Raw genomic sequence first — 15,007 nt, forward strand, 5'->3', positions numbered from 1 at the left:
GCCACTGACTGCAGACAGATAAATGAGCTTAATACTTGATTTAATAGGCCCTTAACTGGGAAAAGGTCCTTAGGTTGTCAAATGTGGTGAGCGAACACGGCATACCTGCTGGAGTTGTGGGAAGATTTCAAGTTTTTAGCTGAGATAATGTTGAGAGACAGGACTGCATCTGCAGCTGAATCATCCACTTCCGGCTTATTCCTGATTCGTCCTACAACAGGCACAATGATTCAATGTCAGATGGCTGTAGCCTTTACAATACACTTTACAAAACTGACGTTTTACGGTCCTGGCTGCTGATTGGTCAATACACCATTAAAGCTGTCCTAATAACAATTATATGTTCCATTTAAGATTTCAGAAACAAAAATTGTACTGACCAACAACCAGCTCTCTGACGTCCTTCCAGTGCAGCTCACTGCCCTTCTCATGGATCAGAGTGACTGTTATTCTACGTTGGATGCCCTGAAAACACAAGCAACACAGGTTACTAAAAGCAATCTCAATTTGAATCATTTATATGTCCTTGGCTAAGGACAATGAACATGATCCTTAAGCTAAACTGCAGATTTCCTGCCTGCAAATGCAGAAATAATTTAATATTAATAGAACGTAGAGACAGAAGAACGCAAGACCAGAGTGCATTGCAATGCAGACATCTATGGAGATGTAATGCATTGATAACAGTATTCAAAGTTCAATCATAATTGATATAATAATATACAATATACAGCTGTTGTTTTTTTTCTGGCTTATTTTTTGTTACTATTCCAGTACAATATTGTTCATCCAGTTGCATATTTGTATGTATAACGTATGTTTTTAATTTATTATTAATTATCTTATATAATATATAGGCCTAAAACTAACTTTTGACTTAAGAACATTTACCGGCCATAAATATTTTTTACCAGCCATGAAACTATTTTTGCAAAAACAAAGTTATGACACCATACTTTTAGATACCTGTAAAATTTACATTTCAGATAGAGAAATTTAGTCAAGTCATCAAATCTAAAATAACACTGCATAGTATTTACTGTATAAATTTAACTTCGATTATTCCTTATTTAAGTTACAAACGTTATTCAGGCAAGAGCAGTGAGAGATTTTTTCTTTGTCCTTGGTTGTTTGATTAACATTAAAAAACGCAAACAGCAGCAGGATTATTAGGATGCTGTCACTTAAAGACCAAATGCACAGATCCAATATAATAATACACGTGCGTTATCTTTCTCAACTGTCAACGCCAATTTTTGCAAGCACTTGGTGAGTGTTAATTTTTGCCCCTGTATATATACATATATAAAACAAATCAAACTAAACCAAAATGACAAAAATAAAAAAATTGTAACTGAATCATTTCTAAGAGCAAATATTTATACTCATATTCGTGAAAGTCAGAATAAATACCTGGTGTAAAAGGTACGTGCCATGACAGGGAAGACCTCCTGTGTGATCAACTACTGCTGGGATATACCTACAATAAACAACACATCATTTATTTGTGCAAACAGCCTTTAGAGCAACATTTTTAATTATACAGATTCTCTATAAATGCTGATTTACTGAGACAACTGAGTAATACTATTTTAACCAGAAATTTTGGGCCTGTATGTAGATGTCAGAATGGTTCACTTACTCTCCAGTGGGCTCCAGTTCACTGATCTCGAACCAAGCCACCAGGTCATACTTGCTCACACACTGTCCCAGGTTGGACTTAGTAATGGTGTTCAGTTTGGTGGCTGGCACTGCAAGGTAAGTGAAATATTAATAGGGCAGGAATATGGTGCATGATATGGCTGATGTATTTAAACTAGCCCTTTTTTTCACTAAACTTAAAAAAAAATGCTGAACATGACCGATAAACAATATGAGCATGAGTCACGTAATGTGAGAAAACACAAAGCATCAGCTTAAAGGAGGGTCATTATGTAGACTTTGGAAAATCAGCCACAAGAAACTCTATACTACATCGGGAAAATCAATACATCTGATGTGCCCCTAAAACTTCAACTAAGGGGTGGCACTCCATTTCCTTCAGCGCTCGGTATTCTCTGCGGGGATTCAATCGCGCTGGGGAAAAGCTGCAGGAAATCTTATGCACAGAGATGGAGGAAAAAACACTTGTGTAACTTGACTTCGTCATTTGTGAAGAAAAAAAAATCTTGAGGGAAGCTAGCAAGAGAATATGGGAAACACCTAACAAGATTTAATTAGCACTACAGCTTTAAAGTAACACAAAAAGGAAACACGAAGCGGCCGTCACTGGAGTCTAGATCAACCAGGGAGAAAAATAAGAGAGAGTGACACTTAAAAAACACAGCAGCTCAAGGAAAAGCTTTTATAGCTTATCTTCGGCATTAGGAATATCTACATTTAAAAGACAATCTACTGGGATTCTGTCTTCGGGTAGGGATGATGGGCTACACTAGGGTCACAATACATTAAAGCACAAACTCTATCGATCTAAACTACTCTGCGCCTCTGATGCTCTGTACCAACCGTCGTGTTTGGGCACTCTGAGAATGGGGCTGTTGGGTGTAGGGAGGAAGGGGAAGTGGGATAGCTCATCTACCCCTTCCTCTAGGCTGGCGACGGCCGTGGAAGCCAATGCGTTTGCATGCTCCGAGATTGTGTCCAACACTTGGCCGTGCACGTACCCGCTCATCAGGTACCTGATCAACTCAATCTTACGTGCATGGTCTGGGCGGACAGCCCAGGAGAGAGTGGTGAGGATGTGGATTGAAATGATAAAGATAAAGATGGAGTTACATGTGAGAGAAATGGACATTCTAAACAATGAAGGGGCCCCAAAAAGTATTTGGACACTTAAACCATGTAAATTCATGAATATCTTTGCATCAAACTTAATTCTAAAAGAAAGAAAAAATATTTATTATAGTTAATTTCATATTAAATATTCAAAAATATTCTTGTATAATATTAAAAATATTAGAGAAGCAGAAACCCTCCTTCAAACATCTCTGAAGCAATTGACAAATGTCATGATATTCAAAAGATGAATCAATTCTAAGAAAGTTGGAATCTATTTTAAAGGCAGATGTTGATGAAACACCTTAATAAAGAAATACTGTATCACCCATTTCCCAGGTGTTCACATTTGTTTTGTCCAATCCCTATACGTACCTTGCATCTATATAAGAACTGTATAAGGCATTTAAAAATGCCTTAATGGCACCTGTAGATTTGAAACAATCTTAACAGTTCTTTGAACGAGACTGTATATGTATGACTTTTTCTTATATCGGTTTAGATACATTTAGGTTTTTAAACGCACTACATCTACAATCTATAAATCACAAAGAGCACCACAGCTTTTCCAATTATATCCAGCTGAGCTGTAGTACCTCTAGATTCATATCGCGATATAAAAGACTGACAGCTCGGGGTGAAGATCAATACGCCGTCAGGATGGATGACACTTCAAGGCTGCAGCCTTTGTTTTATTTTCAGTAGCAAAGGGAGATTTGTTCTTTATAAAAAATAAATAATAAAAAAACAACAGTCTGGACAGGAACGGCTGACAGCTTCGTCTTTCAAACTGACTTGCCGCATTAAATGGGATCCTGAGCCCTTTTGAGAGGAGATAACTGTATCAAACGAAAGAGCCAGAGATTACCGCATCATTGTGAACTGAGGTAGCTCCTTGTTTAATGAATCTTGTAATGAATTACACTAATAATTAGAGCGGAGATAGAGGAGCATACACGCTCTGGGCGAGGATTATTTAAGGAATTGATTTATTGTTACTTATGCAAATGTAAGACCCTTCAAGCTGACTTAATGAATAATGTAATGTTCTTCATGAAGACAAATGAAGATGTCATTTTTGAGTTGTATAGCAGTTGCAGTCGTACCTGGTTTAGATAGAGGCATAGGTGGAGGGTAGTACTTTCTGGAAGGCTGAGAAGGGCTAAAAGAGAAGCAGAAAATTAAATCAGACATGCAAAAGAAAAACTACAATAAATAAGTATGCTTTAATCAATGCACCAAGGGCATAACCACACAGTTCGGATTGTAGGAACATTTATTTCCTGCTACTATATGCTGTATAAAATAAAAATATAAGATGTTTGTAATTATATTATTACAATGAATATGCTGTTAAAATAAGCAAAGGAATATTCTAGGTTAAACACAAATCAAACTCCAACAGCATGCTGTCAATGACAAAGGGAAATAATACTGACTTGAGGCAAAATTTGTTAAATAAAAAATAAATGTGTTACAATACAGAAATTTTATAAATAAAAAAATACTAATAAAAAAAATGTAAACTATTATAATTATAAACTACTAAAATGTAAACTAAAATTAATATATAAAAAAGAGAATTCAACATATTAATAAACACAATTATTTTATATAAATAATGTTAAAAATAACACTAATATGACAAACTCAACTCTTACAGCACAGTAAAAACTATAGCAGATAAAATACATTTTTAATTTTATATTTGACAATTCTAAAATGTCATTCCTTTAAAAATCAGACAAATGTGAAGTCACCATCAATGTGTTTACCACCCTGAAATGCACTCAAAACATAAACATAAGATAATATTGATCTAATATGTAAAACTGGACAACAGGTTGTTACCTGACAAGATCCTGTCCATGAATGTGCAGTGGGTGCTGTTGGTAATGGCCAAACACTTCAAACACAACTGGCTTGGTCTTTATGTACTCAATAAAGGACTCTGTCACCTCCACTGAGATCTGGATGTGAAAACCGCATACATAAGTTGGCAACACATTCATATTTTCCTAAAGATAGTAGGCAAAATAGATAGTATGCTTAAATAATGAAGCTTAATTCATTATAAGCATCTAGCCTGATGAAGTATTTGAATGAGTACTCTCTATTAACAACTCTGGGGTGTTTATACCATCACAATTTTCATTTTCCTCCTTAAAACCTCATCTCTCTCACTGCATTCAACACTTACATTCTGTACATGGTAAAAGCCCAGCGGGGCACCTTTGCCTGTGTTCTTCAGTGGCTCTGTGCTGAAAGCCTCATCGTGACGATGGAGAAAGCTGTTGGCAGCATGAGACCGGATTACTGAGAGAAGCGTGACTGTGCGTTTGCGTGATTTATGTCAAGGTGTGTGTGTGTGTGCTCTGTCTGAATAAAGACCAATGAGACGGGAAAGAAGGGTTGCTATGGAGACAGGCTGACTCACTTGAACTGGCAGAAGATGTCTGCGTACTCGGGCGGGATGCTGCTCGCCTGCAGAACGGTGACGCGGAAAGTGAAAATACTACCCACTTCCAGATGCTCTGCCAAACCATCACCCAGTTTTGTGTCCACGTTCCCAAGCTTCAGGTCTTTTAGACACAAAACATATGTGTAAATATACATAATATTAGACTGTTTTATGTAAATGGATCTATACACCGTTATTGTGAAATTGTAGATGTTGGCTGATTTTATGTATTCGTCTGAAAGAAGAATGTCATATACACCTAGGATGGCTTTAGGGTGAGTAAATAATTATAATTTTAATTTAATTTTTAAATAAATCAAGCTAATTTTCATTTTTGGGTGAACCATCCCTTTAATAAACAGCATCTTTAAATCTGTTTCCATGGTCTTTGTATCATCTGTTAAAACCTGCTAGAAGAATCTATTTGGTCCTAAAGCTTTCTGAACACTGATGCAGTGTAAATCAAATGTGACATACCAGAAAACAACAGCATCGTCTGGATGTGTAAGCATTTCTTTTCACTCAGACTGAATGGTTTTGTTTAGAGCTCAGGGGTTGCCAGCTGGCCTGTGCATCCACACTCACCCATGTCATTTATTCTGTTCATCTCCTCTGAAGGGGTGATGACCTCTGAACTTTGACCTTGACCTTCCACAATACGCAGCTCTTCCAAAGAGAGGCCAGAGCGGGTCATCACCACAGGGGAGAAATCACTCTGGATTGTGGAGTAAAAGAGAGAGAGAGAGAGAGAGAGAGAGAGAGAGAGAAAAAAGGAAATAAAAAAAAAATGCAGCAATCATCAAAATGTCTCTCAGTATAAGCATAAACAACTCAAACCTTGTACAAACTAGTACAAATGTCAATCTTGAGACAAGATCAATTTTTAAACTTCAACTGGGTATCAGTTTGAAATTCAATCTCTTAGTATCATTCTAGACATGAATAGTCTTTTTGTGAAAAACAGGTCTCAAAATATCCATATCACTTCGCCAAATGATTTAGTCATTTCAACAGCCTACAACTGCAAAAGAACCAAAACCCACAACGACACTGACCGAGCAAATAAATATAGTAAACAGAAAGATAAAAATGACCAAATATTTCCAAGTTATTTACCACAAAATTGCATTTTATTATGTATGGAAAGCACATACTCTCTTTCTCCCACTCTCATGCACAGATTCAGTATGGACACTCGCACAGAAACGTGGTGCTGCATTGACGATTTTATCATTAAAACAGTTTAGCAACTTAAAAGCTACATGACATTTCTCACTAGCGATGTAATAACGCCGCTGTTCTTGAAGCAGATAAACGTACAGTTTCACTATTAGAGACTCTGCTGCCGAACACTGTTGAGAGACGCACCGACTGAGGTAATTCGCACACGCTTAATCTCTCTCTCTCTCTCTCTCTCTCTCTCTCTCTCTCTAATAACTGCATTAAAGGGGTGGTTGATTATGATTTTCACTTTTCTTACTTTAGTTTGTGTGTAATGTTGCTGTTTGAACATAAACAACACCTGCAAATTTATGACACTCAAAGTTCAAAGCAAAGGGAGATATTTTCTTTTAAAGAAACTGCTTGTTAAGGACTACAACAAACAGCTGGTAGGGACTACATCACATTCCTCCAGGGCTAGTGACATCACAAACCCTAAAATGTACATAAAACCCGCCCTCTGTGCCGGGAGCAGCAGCTCATTTGCATTTAAAGGGACAGTCACAAAAACGGTGCGTTTTTGCTCACCCTCAAAAAGTGACAACTTTAACATGCTATATAAAAATACCTGTGGGGTATTTTGAGCTAAAACTTCACATACACACTCTGGGGACATCAGAGATTTATTTTACATCTTGTGAAAAAGGCATTATACCACCACTTTAATAACTGGATTAGTATGCTATCAATGGCTCAAGCTACCGTTATGAGCTCTAAAATTATGTTTTGGAATTAGCAATGGAGGCTTGGGATGAGATGTGCAAGAGATTAGTTCTATTAGCGTTTTAAGGACAATAACCTGACAATTGCCTTGAAATACAACATCTGAACAATGTCTTGAGGTGTGCTAACCGTAGTATAAGCGGAATAATTGACTCCGGTCCATTGAATTATTAGAAAAGTATGCACAACCGAGGTGTAACTCCGCTTGGTGTCGTGGCAGCATTACCACCTTTATTTTGTGCTTCATTTTCTAATAATTCAATGGCCTGGAGTGGGACTTCCTTTCCTGCAGCCACCATATTGGGTCTATATCCTCCTCTGTATGGGTATTTGACATTTGTAGGGAGATATTTAGACAAATTATTGATATTTTCTTGTATACATCCACTCATGTTAAAATAACAGGAAACTTAACTGCTGCACTGGCTTGTACCTTTTTAAAATACTCGTTGTCAAAGGAAATTTTAGCAGTCCCCGACTGACGCACGCCGGATCCATAATCAGGAGCCTCTTCGTCTGCTACAAAAACACAAATACCAAAGAATAAGGACACGCGTCACAGATCTGTTGAAAAACGTACCGTAATCAGGTAAATTAATGTTTATAAAGCACATCAGATTGATGTCAACTGTGCTTAATTAAATCTAAGCAGAATCTTATTTAATTCATTAATATAGAGCAGCGCTCACCAGCGATGGCTTGGACCCCCACTCGCAGGAATCCTCGCACATCTCCCTTCTCTGTTACTATAGCAACACGATGCACCAGAGGAACAGGGTACAGCAGGTTACTCAGGTACACGAAGGCTCTGGAGGAAAAAAAACAGCAATTATAGTACCGCACTGAGAGCTGTCGTTGCCTGACTGTCTTATGCACACACATGTTCAGAACATCCTTAAAAAAACAAATGTATTAGTATGGAGGGTACAGGAGATGCACAGCTTAGCAGTGTGACGCAGTGACTTCCTTTCAATGCAGGGCCACAGGTTCATCTCCATTACCCTGATTAACACCATTGAAGAATAATGGATATGATGTGTCAGACACTTTTACTAAGAGCTGACATTAAATATGACACTAAACAGCAAAGACAGAAAACAAACCCTCAAACCTTGAAATGAAATGCCAAAGAAAAAAAAAAGGGCAAACAAATAATTCATATATTATGTTGTACGGTCACATAAAACAAAAAAATATGCATTGGATTATTGCAAGAGAGATTGTTTCAGAATATTTTATATTTTCAGAGGCTAGGGGGCACACATAGTCTGAATTTCAGGAGCTGTTTGCAGTCAGAGAGCTCCTCCTCCCCCCGTGGGCAGCCTCAAGGCCAAGATGGAGGAGAGCTATCACTGTAGCGCATCAGTGAAGTCACGATGACGCAGGTCCATTTGCGCCTCTGCATCCATCCATCCAGACTATGTTGCCATCCTCCTCTATCCTTCTCTCTTGTACAACTGACTGATAAATAACAGTTTATCAGTACACTGAATGAATTTTAAAATTATAGGGAAAAAAAATACAGATAAAATGAAAAAGAAATTAAAACAATTAAACAATATATATATATATATATATATATAATAATATTATATATATATATATATATATATATATATAGAAATAATAATATTATATATATATATATACACACATATATACAAATACATAATAAATAAGTTACAAAAAAATTAAGAAATTAGGGCTGTAAATCATGTTCATGTGTTAAAGGGTGTGATTAATAAAAAATGTGTTTTAATGTACAATTATTTTTAAAGCCATTATCATATTTATTTAATTTGACATGATAACATTTTACAGTTTTTATGTGACTTCTAAAAACTGATCTGAAAATTCAGTGTTGTTGTGTCTCAGTCAATGGAGAAAGACATTCTTTACGGATAATTTATTTATAAACCCAGACGGGATGTTTAACAATGTTCATTTGCATTCTTGTAGGGTGAAGTTTAAGTGCAATATTAACCACAAGTAAAACAGGTCATTCATAAAAATGTTAATGTGAACCCCAGCAAAATACAAATGCAGCAGGAAGAAACTCTGCATATGTAAGGTTATTAAAGTGCTGGGAAAGAGGCTATATTATTAAATTATAATACATTAGCATTCCTTTGCTTGTATTAGCAGTGCATTTTGAAGCAGTTTAATCAGTTTTCTTGCCTTAAAAAAGAAACGGAATACTTTAACACATTTAAATCGATTGACAGCCCGATTAAAATAAATACAATGGATGAAAACAAACAAATGTGTGCTAATGTTTAGAGCACTAATGTTAAACCAAACCAGACAGATGGAGGTTAAATCTATGCTGTGGAGAACTGGAGGAGGTATCTGGTATAGCCGTGTGAGCCGTTTCTCTCGCATGACTAAATAATTCTGTTTATTTCATTTTCAATGTATTTAAATTATCTTTAGATCATGGACCCCAATTAACAGCTGCACACTGAGCCACACAACTCTCTCCGTCTCTGTCACTCATTCTTTCTCTCCAGCACTCATTTGCAGGCTTCCCCCGAGCAGTGGCCACCACCAACCTGCCCACCAGGATGAACCATGGGGAACGGTCATAGAAGGGGTCCTGCCCATCACTGAAGATGTCAGAGCCCTCCTCGGTCCCAGCATCTGAGCTGGTGTCATCCACGAAAGCCTCATCATCCATGAAGTCTTCCATCTCGCTCTGCCGTTCATCAGCCAGCTCAGTAATCTCAGAATCACTAGTGGAGAAGGTGGGAGAGGGCGTGCGGTCGGCCAGATGCTCGTTCACACAGCCGTGGAAAATAGGTGAGCTAAAAAAAGGTGCGTGGGTAGGATGCAGGCACAACAACAGTTTATGACCTATATTTAAGGGCCATGACTTTAGACATGAAATAAAAAACAATAGACATTGCAGGTACATGAATAATTAATTGCATGAATAAGCATTTAAATCTTAAAAAGAGATCATAGAAATAATTCTAATCTTAATTATGGAAATAAAACATGGAAAAATGAAAAACAAAATCACAAATGAATTTGAAACAAATTCTACAATGTATATAATGTGCACAAAGCAACAAAAAAAAAACAATCTACATATGAAATGAAGGTGTTGTTAATGTTTAACAATAATAATAAATGGATGAAAACAGTACATTTAGAAAATAAAACACTACGTCAGCACACAGCAAAACAAGCACATAATGATTAGGAAAATAATGCAAATCAAACAAAAAATAATTTGAATAAATGATTTAATGATTTAAATATGAAGAGAAAATTAACAGTGTAAATGACTAAACAAAGGTGTGAAATGATTTATGGGCTCCCTCTTACACACACACTCACACTAGGGCTGCACAATTTGGGGAAAATGTCATATTGCGATTATTGAGCTCAATATTGCGATTGCGATATAATAAACAAATGGTTTCATGAGTCAACTTGCTTGGTTCTAAAGCAAAATGCACACACAGATTAGTGATAATTCTAAAATATGTATTTCTCAACTCAAACTAGTAACAACAACTAAATGATTGATAACACCTATAATGATCAATAAGCCATTGATGTCTGGATAAAATTACCCTTTTCTCTGTTCTCTTTGTTCTTTGATTCACTTTTAGATTAAAAGCTTTATTGGCTGCTGGCGCTTTAAGAGCAGCCACTGCTGACAGAGAAGCGGATCTCACACACGCCTCATTCTCTGACAACTCTTTACGTCCATCATAAGAATGCTCTTATGTTATGGAGATACTCGACAAAACGACATTTTGGCATAATTGTGTGTGTTATTGTTCTTTCAAGCCCAAAAGTGAACGGTTTTCTGGCGCGCGGTCTGTGTATGCGCAATCACTGGCATGATTCTCTTTTGTCTTGTCGCACATGAATGGTTTAAAAGCATTTGCACTAATAATAGTGGGATCATGTAACACTAGCCAAAGGATGACAAAAAATAACAGATGCTGCGTTAATTGCGTTAACAGCCCTAATTTGTTTATTTCATGTAAAATCGCAACATTTTGCGTCATATAATCGCATGGGCTTGACATCGTGATTGCTATATGATTAATCGTGCAGCACTAACTCTCACACACTCTCACACACAAGAAAAAATGTAAATGGTTGGTAAAGTATTCAACTAAATTTCACATAATCTAAAAAACCTTCTGTAAGCACATTTGCAGGACATAATATCATACAAAGAATTAGGGGTGCAACGGATCACAAAACCAAGGGTTCGGATCATATGGTTTTTGAATCACGGATCCTATAATTTTTTGATGGGTGTGTGACAATTGCAACCTTGCTATAAATCAAATATAGATTAATCTTTGAGATGAGTTGAAGTTTTATTTGCCATTTGTACCAGTACAGTTAGTACAAGTACATAGGAATTTTTGTAGCAAAGCTCATTGAATCAAACATTAAAAAGTCAACATAAAAAGAACGAACAAAACCACACACAATAAATAAACATTGAGAAGGTACAGTAAACGAAGAACAGTATAAGCCTACAACAAACAAACACAATAAAGACAATGACCTCCATATAGGAGTATTGCACTGTCCTGGGATAATACATAATATAAATATAAAAAATAAACTAAAAGTGCCGAACCGTAGGGCCAGGTCCGTACGGAGCACGGATCAACTAAGATCCATTACACCCCTACAAAGAACTGATCTCTGTTAACATTCTCAATCATATCTCAAGTCACAGGAACAAGGTTAAGTGATTAGCGTACCTCCCAACCAGCTTGAACCAATGGAAGCGGTCATAGAACGGATCACTGCCGGTCAAAGCACCCTCCCCATCCTCTCCCTGATTGGATGAGGCCATCTCGCCCGCACGGTCATACATCTCTCGCATCTGGTCCAGCCTCTGCCTGGAAGATCATGAGTACTAGCGTCATGCTAGCGAATCGTGTTCACTTTTTTTTAAAAATTCAATCAACTATATTACACTTTCTACATTAAAGCCTTTTTGACTGGTAATTGGTTTACATGAGAACATTAGGTAATGCCAGCATGTATAAGTGCTACTGTAATCTACAAAGAAAATGTGTTTTTGTCCGACTACCTAAGAGAAAATGTAGGTGATATTTTTCTCAAACAGAATCGTCAACTTGACATGAGGGAATTGGCCCAAAAGTAATTTGGGTTCCTCTTATTTGACACTTGACACAGTAATGAGAATTTGGCACAATAGAGACTTGTTTAAGAGAATTAAACTTAAAATTAACTACATAAATAAAAGTACATTGGTTGAACTATTAAAAAAGGCCATTATGCATATAACGTTGGATGTCATGATGCAATATGGTCATGTGACTGGCCACATGAGAAGCAAACAGAGTTCTTTGAATGACAGAACTCCTTTGTTCCCCATATATTAATTTCTACAGTAACATGGGTTTTGTGAGGAGCCATGCAAATGTTCTGTTATAAATGTCATCCTGAGAAACAATTACAGTCTAAATATCACAAAAAAACAAACAAGTAAAGTTCTAAAAAAATAATAATTTAAAACAGAGCTTTGGGATTTCGAAATAGATTGGTTCCAAATAATAATAAAGAACTAAAATCTTCTGTTAGCAAAACTTTGTAATTCACAGGCTGGTTGGCAGCCTGAAGCTTACTTGAGCTTCTCCAGGGACCAGTAATGAGTGGCTCCATTCTTCAAGTCCTGAACCTCCACAGCCACCACAGTTCGAGGGAAAGACCTAGTGTCGTGCTCTTTCTCCGTTTCTGGTGGAAGCAGCTCCGGGGGCAGCGGAGAGTAGAGGGTGTCCGTGAGCAAGACAAACTGGAATTGGACCTACAAATAGATAGAAGAAAGGTCATCAACAAGGATGAAAGATGTGAGTTGATGACTGTAAGATTGAAGGTTCAGACCTCATTTTTGACATCTGCTAAGTGGAGAGTTAAGTAATGCAACAATGCAAAAAATAGCATAAGATTTACAATTGCTGATGTAAAACATATCAAAAATCACCCTGTCCCACCTGAAGCTATAAATACAAAGAGCGCATGATAAACCAGAAGAGAAATGTTTCTACACAGCAGGGGTCATTATGAGGTTATACATATAGGAACTGAAAAAAAAAAAGAGACAAACAAACAAAAGTAGAGCAGGTGACAGAAAAAGAACGGATAAAACGTAAGTGCTCTTTTTAGTATTTATGAGCCAACTGTTGAACGCTGGCACATGGGTAATAAGTAAAGCAACAGAGATCTGTCTGTAAATATGTAAATATAGCAGAATGGACTGGTAAGCTGCCATCATAATGACAAGCTAGTTTTTATGAACAGTTTTATGTCATGTTGTGTGTCAGGAACGCAGGTCTGGTCTGTTTCAGGGGCCATTCACACAGGAAGCAGTTATATATACACATGCAATAACCCAGTGTTTCTCAACCTTTTTGACTCATGGCAGTTATTATTATTGAAATAAATTAGCAAATACATGATTTTAGCTTAATTTGTTAACCGTTTAGCTAAAAAAATCTTATCTTGCGGAAGTCTGGTGAGACCTTCTGGCTGAGAAACACTGCAATAGACAGACCTTTTAGCTGCTACACCGAGTCTTGCAGTCATTTCATTGTTTCACGCCATGCCAAGTTAAAAATAATTAAATGTTTTAATGATTGACACGTTTTCACATGACACCTGTCATCTATGTGCTGTACCTTTTTCTTGAGCTCCACACTGATGGCATTGGCTTCTTTGAGGTATACAGCATTGCCCCACAGCTGGTCTCTGAGGGAGGTGAACTGGTGGTATCTCCACTTCCTGAAAGCCCACTGGGCCAGCTCGTACTCATGCTGAGTCCAGGGCACTGAAATACAGGAACAGTAGTCAAACATGGCAGAGCATACATACAGGTGGTTGTGATTTTGCCAAGCAGGATATCCTTATTGTTCCTGGAACAACATTCAACATTCATGTCCATCAGACAATAGGGATTGGGAAGGGTGTAGGGACTTATCAACCTTTCATGTATTTTCCTCTGATTGTAGTGGTAGTTTTGGTTGGGTTGAGGTTATAAGAGTTAGGACTCTGACAGAAATGTGATCCAAATGGTGTTGATCTAGGAACTAATCCTACTTACACAGTGTCCTAGTACACTGCAGATTAACATCTGTTGACAATCCTGTTGACAGCTGAATACTAATATTAAAATCAAAATACACTACCTTCATCCTCTTCCTCCTCCTCTTCCTCCTCATCAGGTGTCTCCGCAGCCAATGAGCGGGTCTCCACCTGTTTCTGCAGCTCTTGCAATTTACTCTCATATACCTTTGAGAAAATGCGATGAAGAGAGAGGACAGCAGACACGATCTTATCAGCACTACAGACAACTTACTGAACCTTGGAGGGATAAAAGTTACACGGTTACGCTGTTGATTTAACAACTGTGTGCCACTTGGCTTGTTCATGACAGTGGAATAGTTAAAAAAAATTCTTAAATTAATTTTTTAATGGCTTAAGCTGAAGTTAAACTAAACAGCACTAATTTTGCACACATAAATAGACAATCAAGACCCATCCATTTATATTTAAATGGATATAGCATGTTCTGAAAATATAAGTGATGCTTCCCTGTGCAAAAGTCGCCACCACTGTGAGGTGGCTCAAGTAGAAAAAGCCTTAATATATGCAATAGTAACTGAAAACAATTTTAATGTCTAGACGTTTTACTACCGAAATGCAATTAACATTTATAATATATTTAATTTGTAATGAAAAAGACGTCAGGTAAAACCAACAACGTACGGTAAAGGGAGGTATTTTATATGCGGTTTCACTAAAATGTGATTATATGTAACA

At 37.1% G+C, this 15,007-nt stretch overlaps 1 protein-coding gene across 24 annotated transcripts in view; it reads right to left on the reverse strand.

Annotated features, from left to right (window-relative positions):
* The window catches only part of kif1b (kinesin family member 1B), a 77,893-nt gene that overhangs the window by 8,993 nt on the left and 53,893 nt on the right, over positions 1–15,007 (reverse strand). For 13 of the 24 annotated variants that reach the window (XM_077219156.1, XM_077219155.1, XM_077219150.1 and 10 more), the window contains 17 exons: positions 14,374–14,476; positions 13,867–14,015; positions 12,817–12,995; positions 11,923–12,063; positions 9,733–9,984; positions 7,870–7,988; positions 7,614–7,699; positions 5,822–5,951; positions 5,213–5,357; positions 4,976–5,066; positions 4,627–4,745; positions 3,882–3,937; positions 2,506–2,706; positions 1,643–1,751; positions 1,414–1,480; positions 381–465; positions 106–211 (listed from right to left, as the gene is read on the reverse strand). In XM_077219156.1, the coding sequence (XP_077075271.1) occupies positions 106–211; positions 381–465; positions 1,414–1,480; positions 1,643–1,751; positions 2,506–2,706; positions 3,882–3,937; positions 4,627–4,745; positions 4,976–5,066; positions 5,213–5,357; positions 5,822–5,951; positions 7,614–7,699; positions 7,870–7,988; positions 9,733–9,984; positions 11,923–12,063; positions 12,817–12,995; positions 13,867–14,015; positions 14,374–14,476 (2,138 nt within the window). The remainder of the gene's footprint in view (positions 1–105; positions 212–380; positions 466–1,413; positions 1,481–1,642; positions 1,752–2,505; positions 2,707–3,881; positions 3,938–4,626; positions 4,746–4,975; positions 5,067–5,212; positions 5,358–5,821; positions 5,952–7,613; positions 7,700–7,869; positions 7,989–9,732; positions 9,985–11,922; positions 12,064–12,816; positions 12,996–13,866; positions 14,016–14,373; positions 14,477–15,007) is intronic. The other 11 variants (XM_077219161.1, XM_077219159.1, XM_077219157.1 and 8 more) reach the window with 3 other exon arrangements.

The sequence above is a fragment of the Siphateles boraxobius genome, unplaced genomic scaffold (genome assembly GCF_051911475.1).
Source record: "Siphateles boraxobius isolate OS27281-9 unplaced genomic scaffold, OSU_SipBor_1 77, whole genome shotgun sequence".
In the NCBI taxonomy this organism is placed as follows: domain Eukaryota; kingdom Metazoa; phylum Chordata; class Actinopteri; order Cypriniformes; family Leuciscidae; genus Siphateles; species Siphateles boraxobius.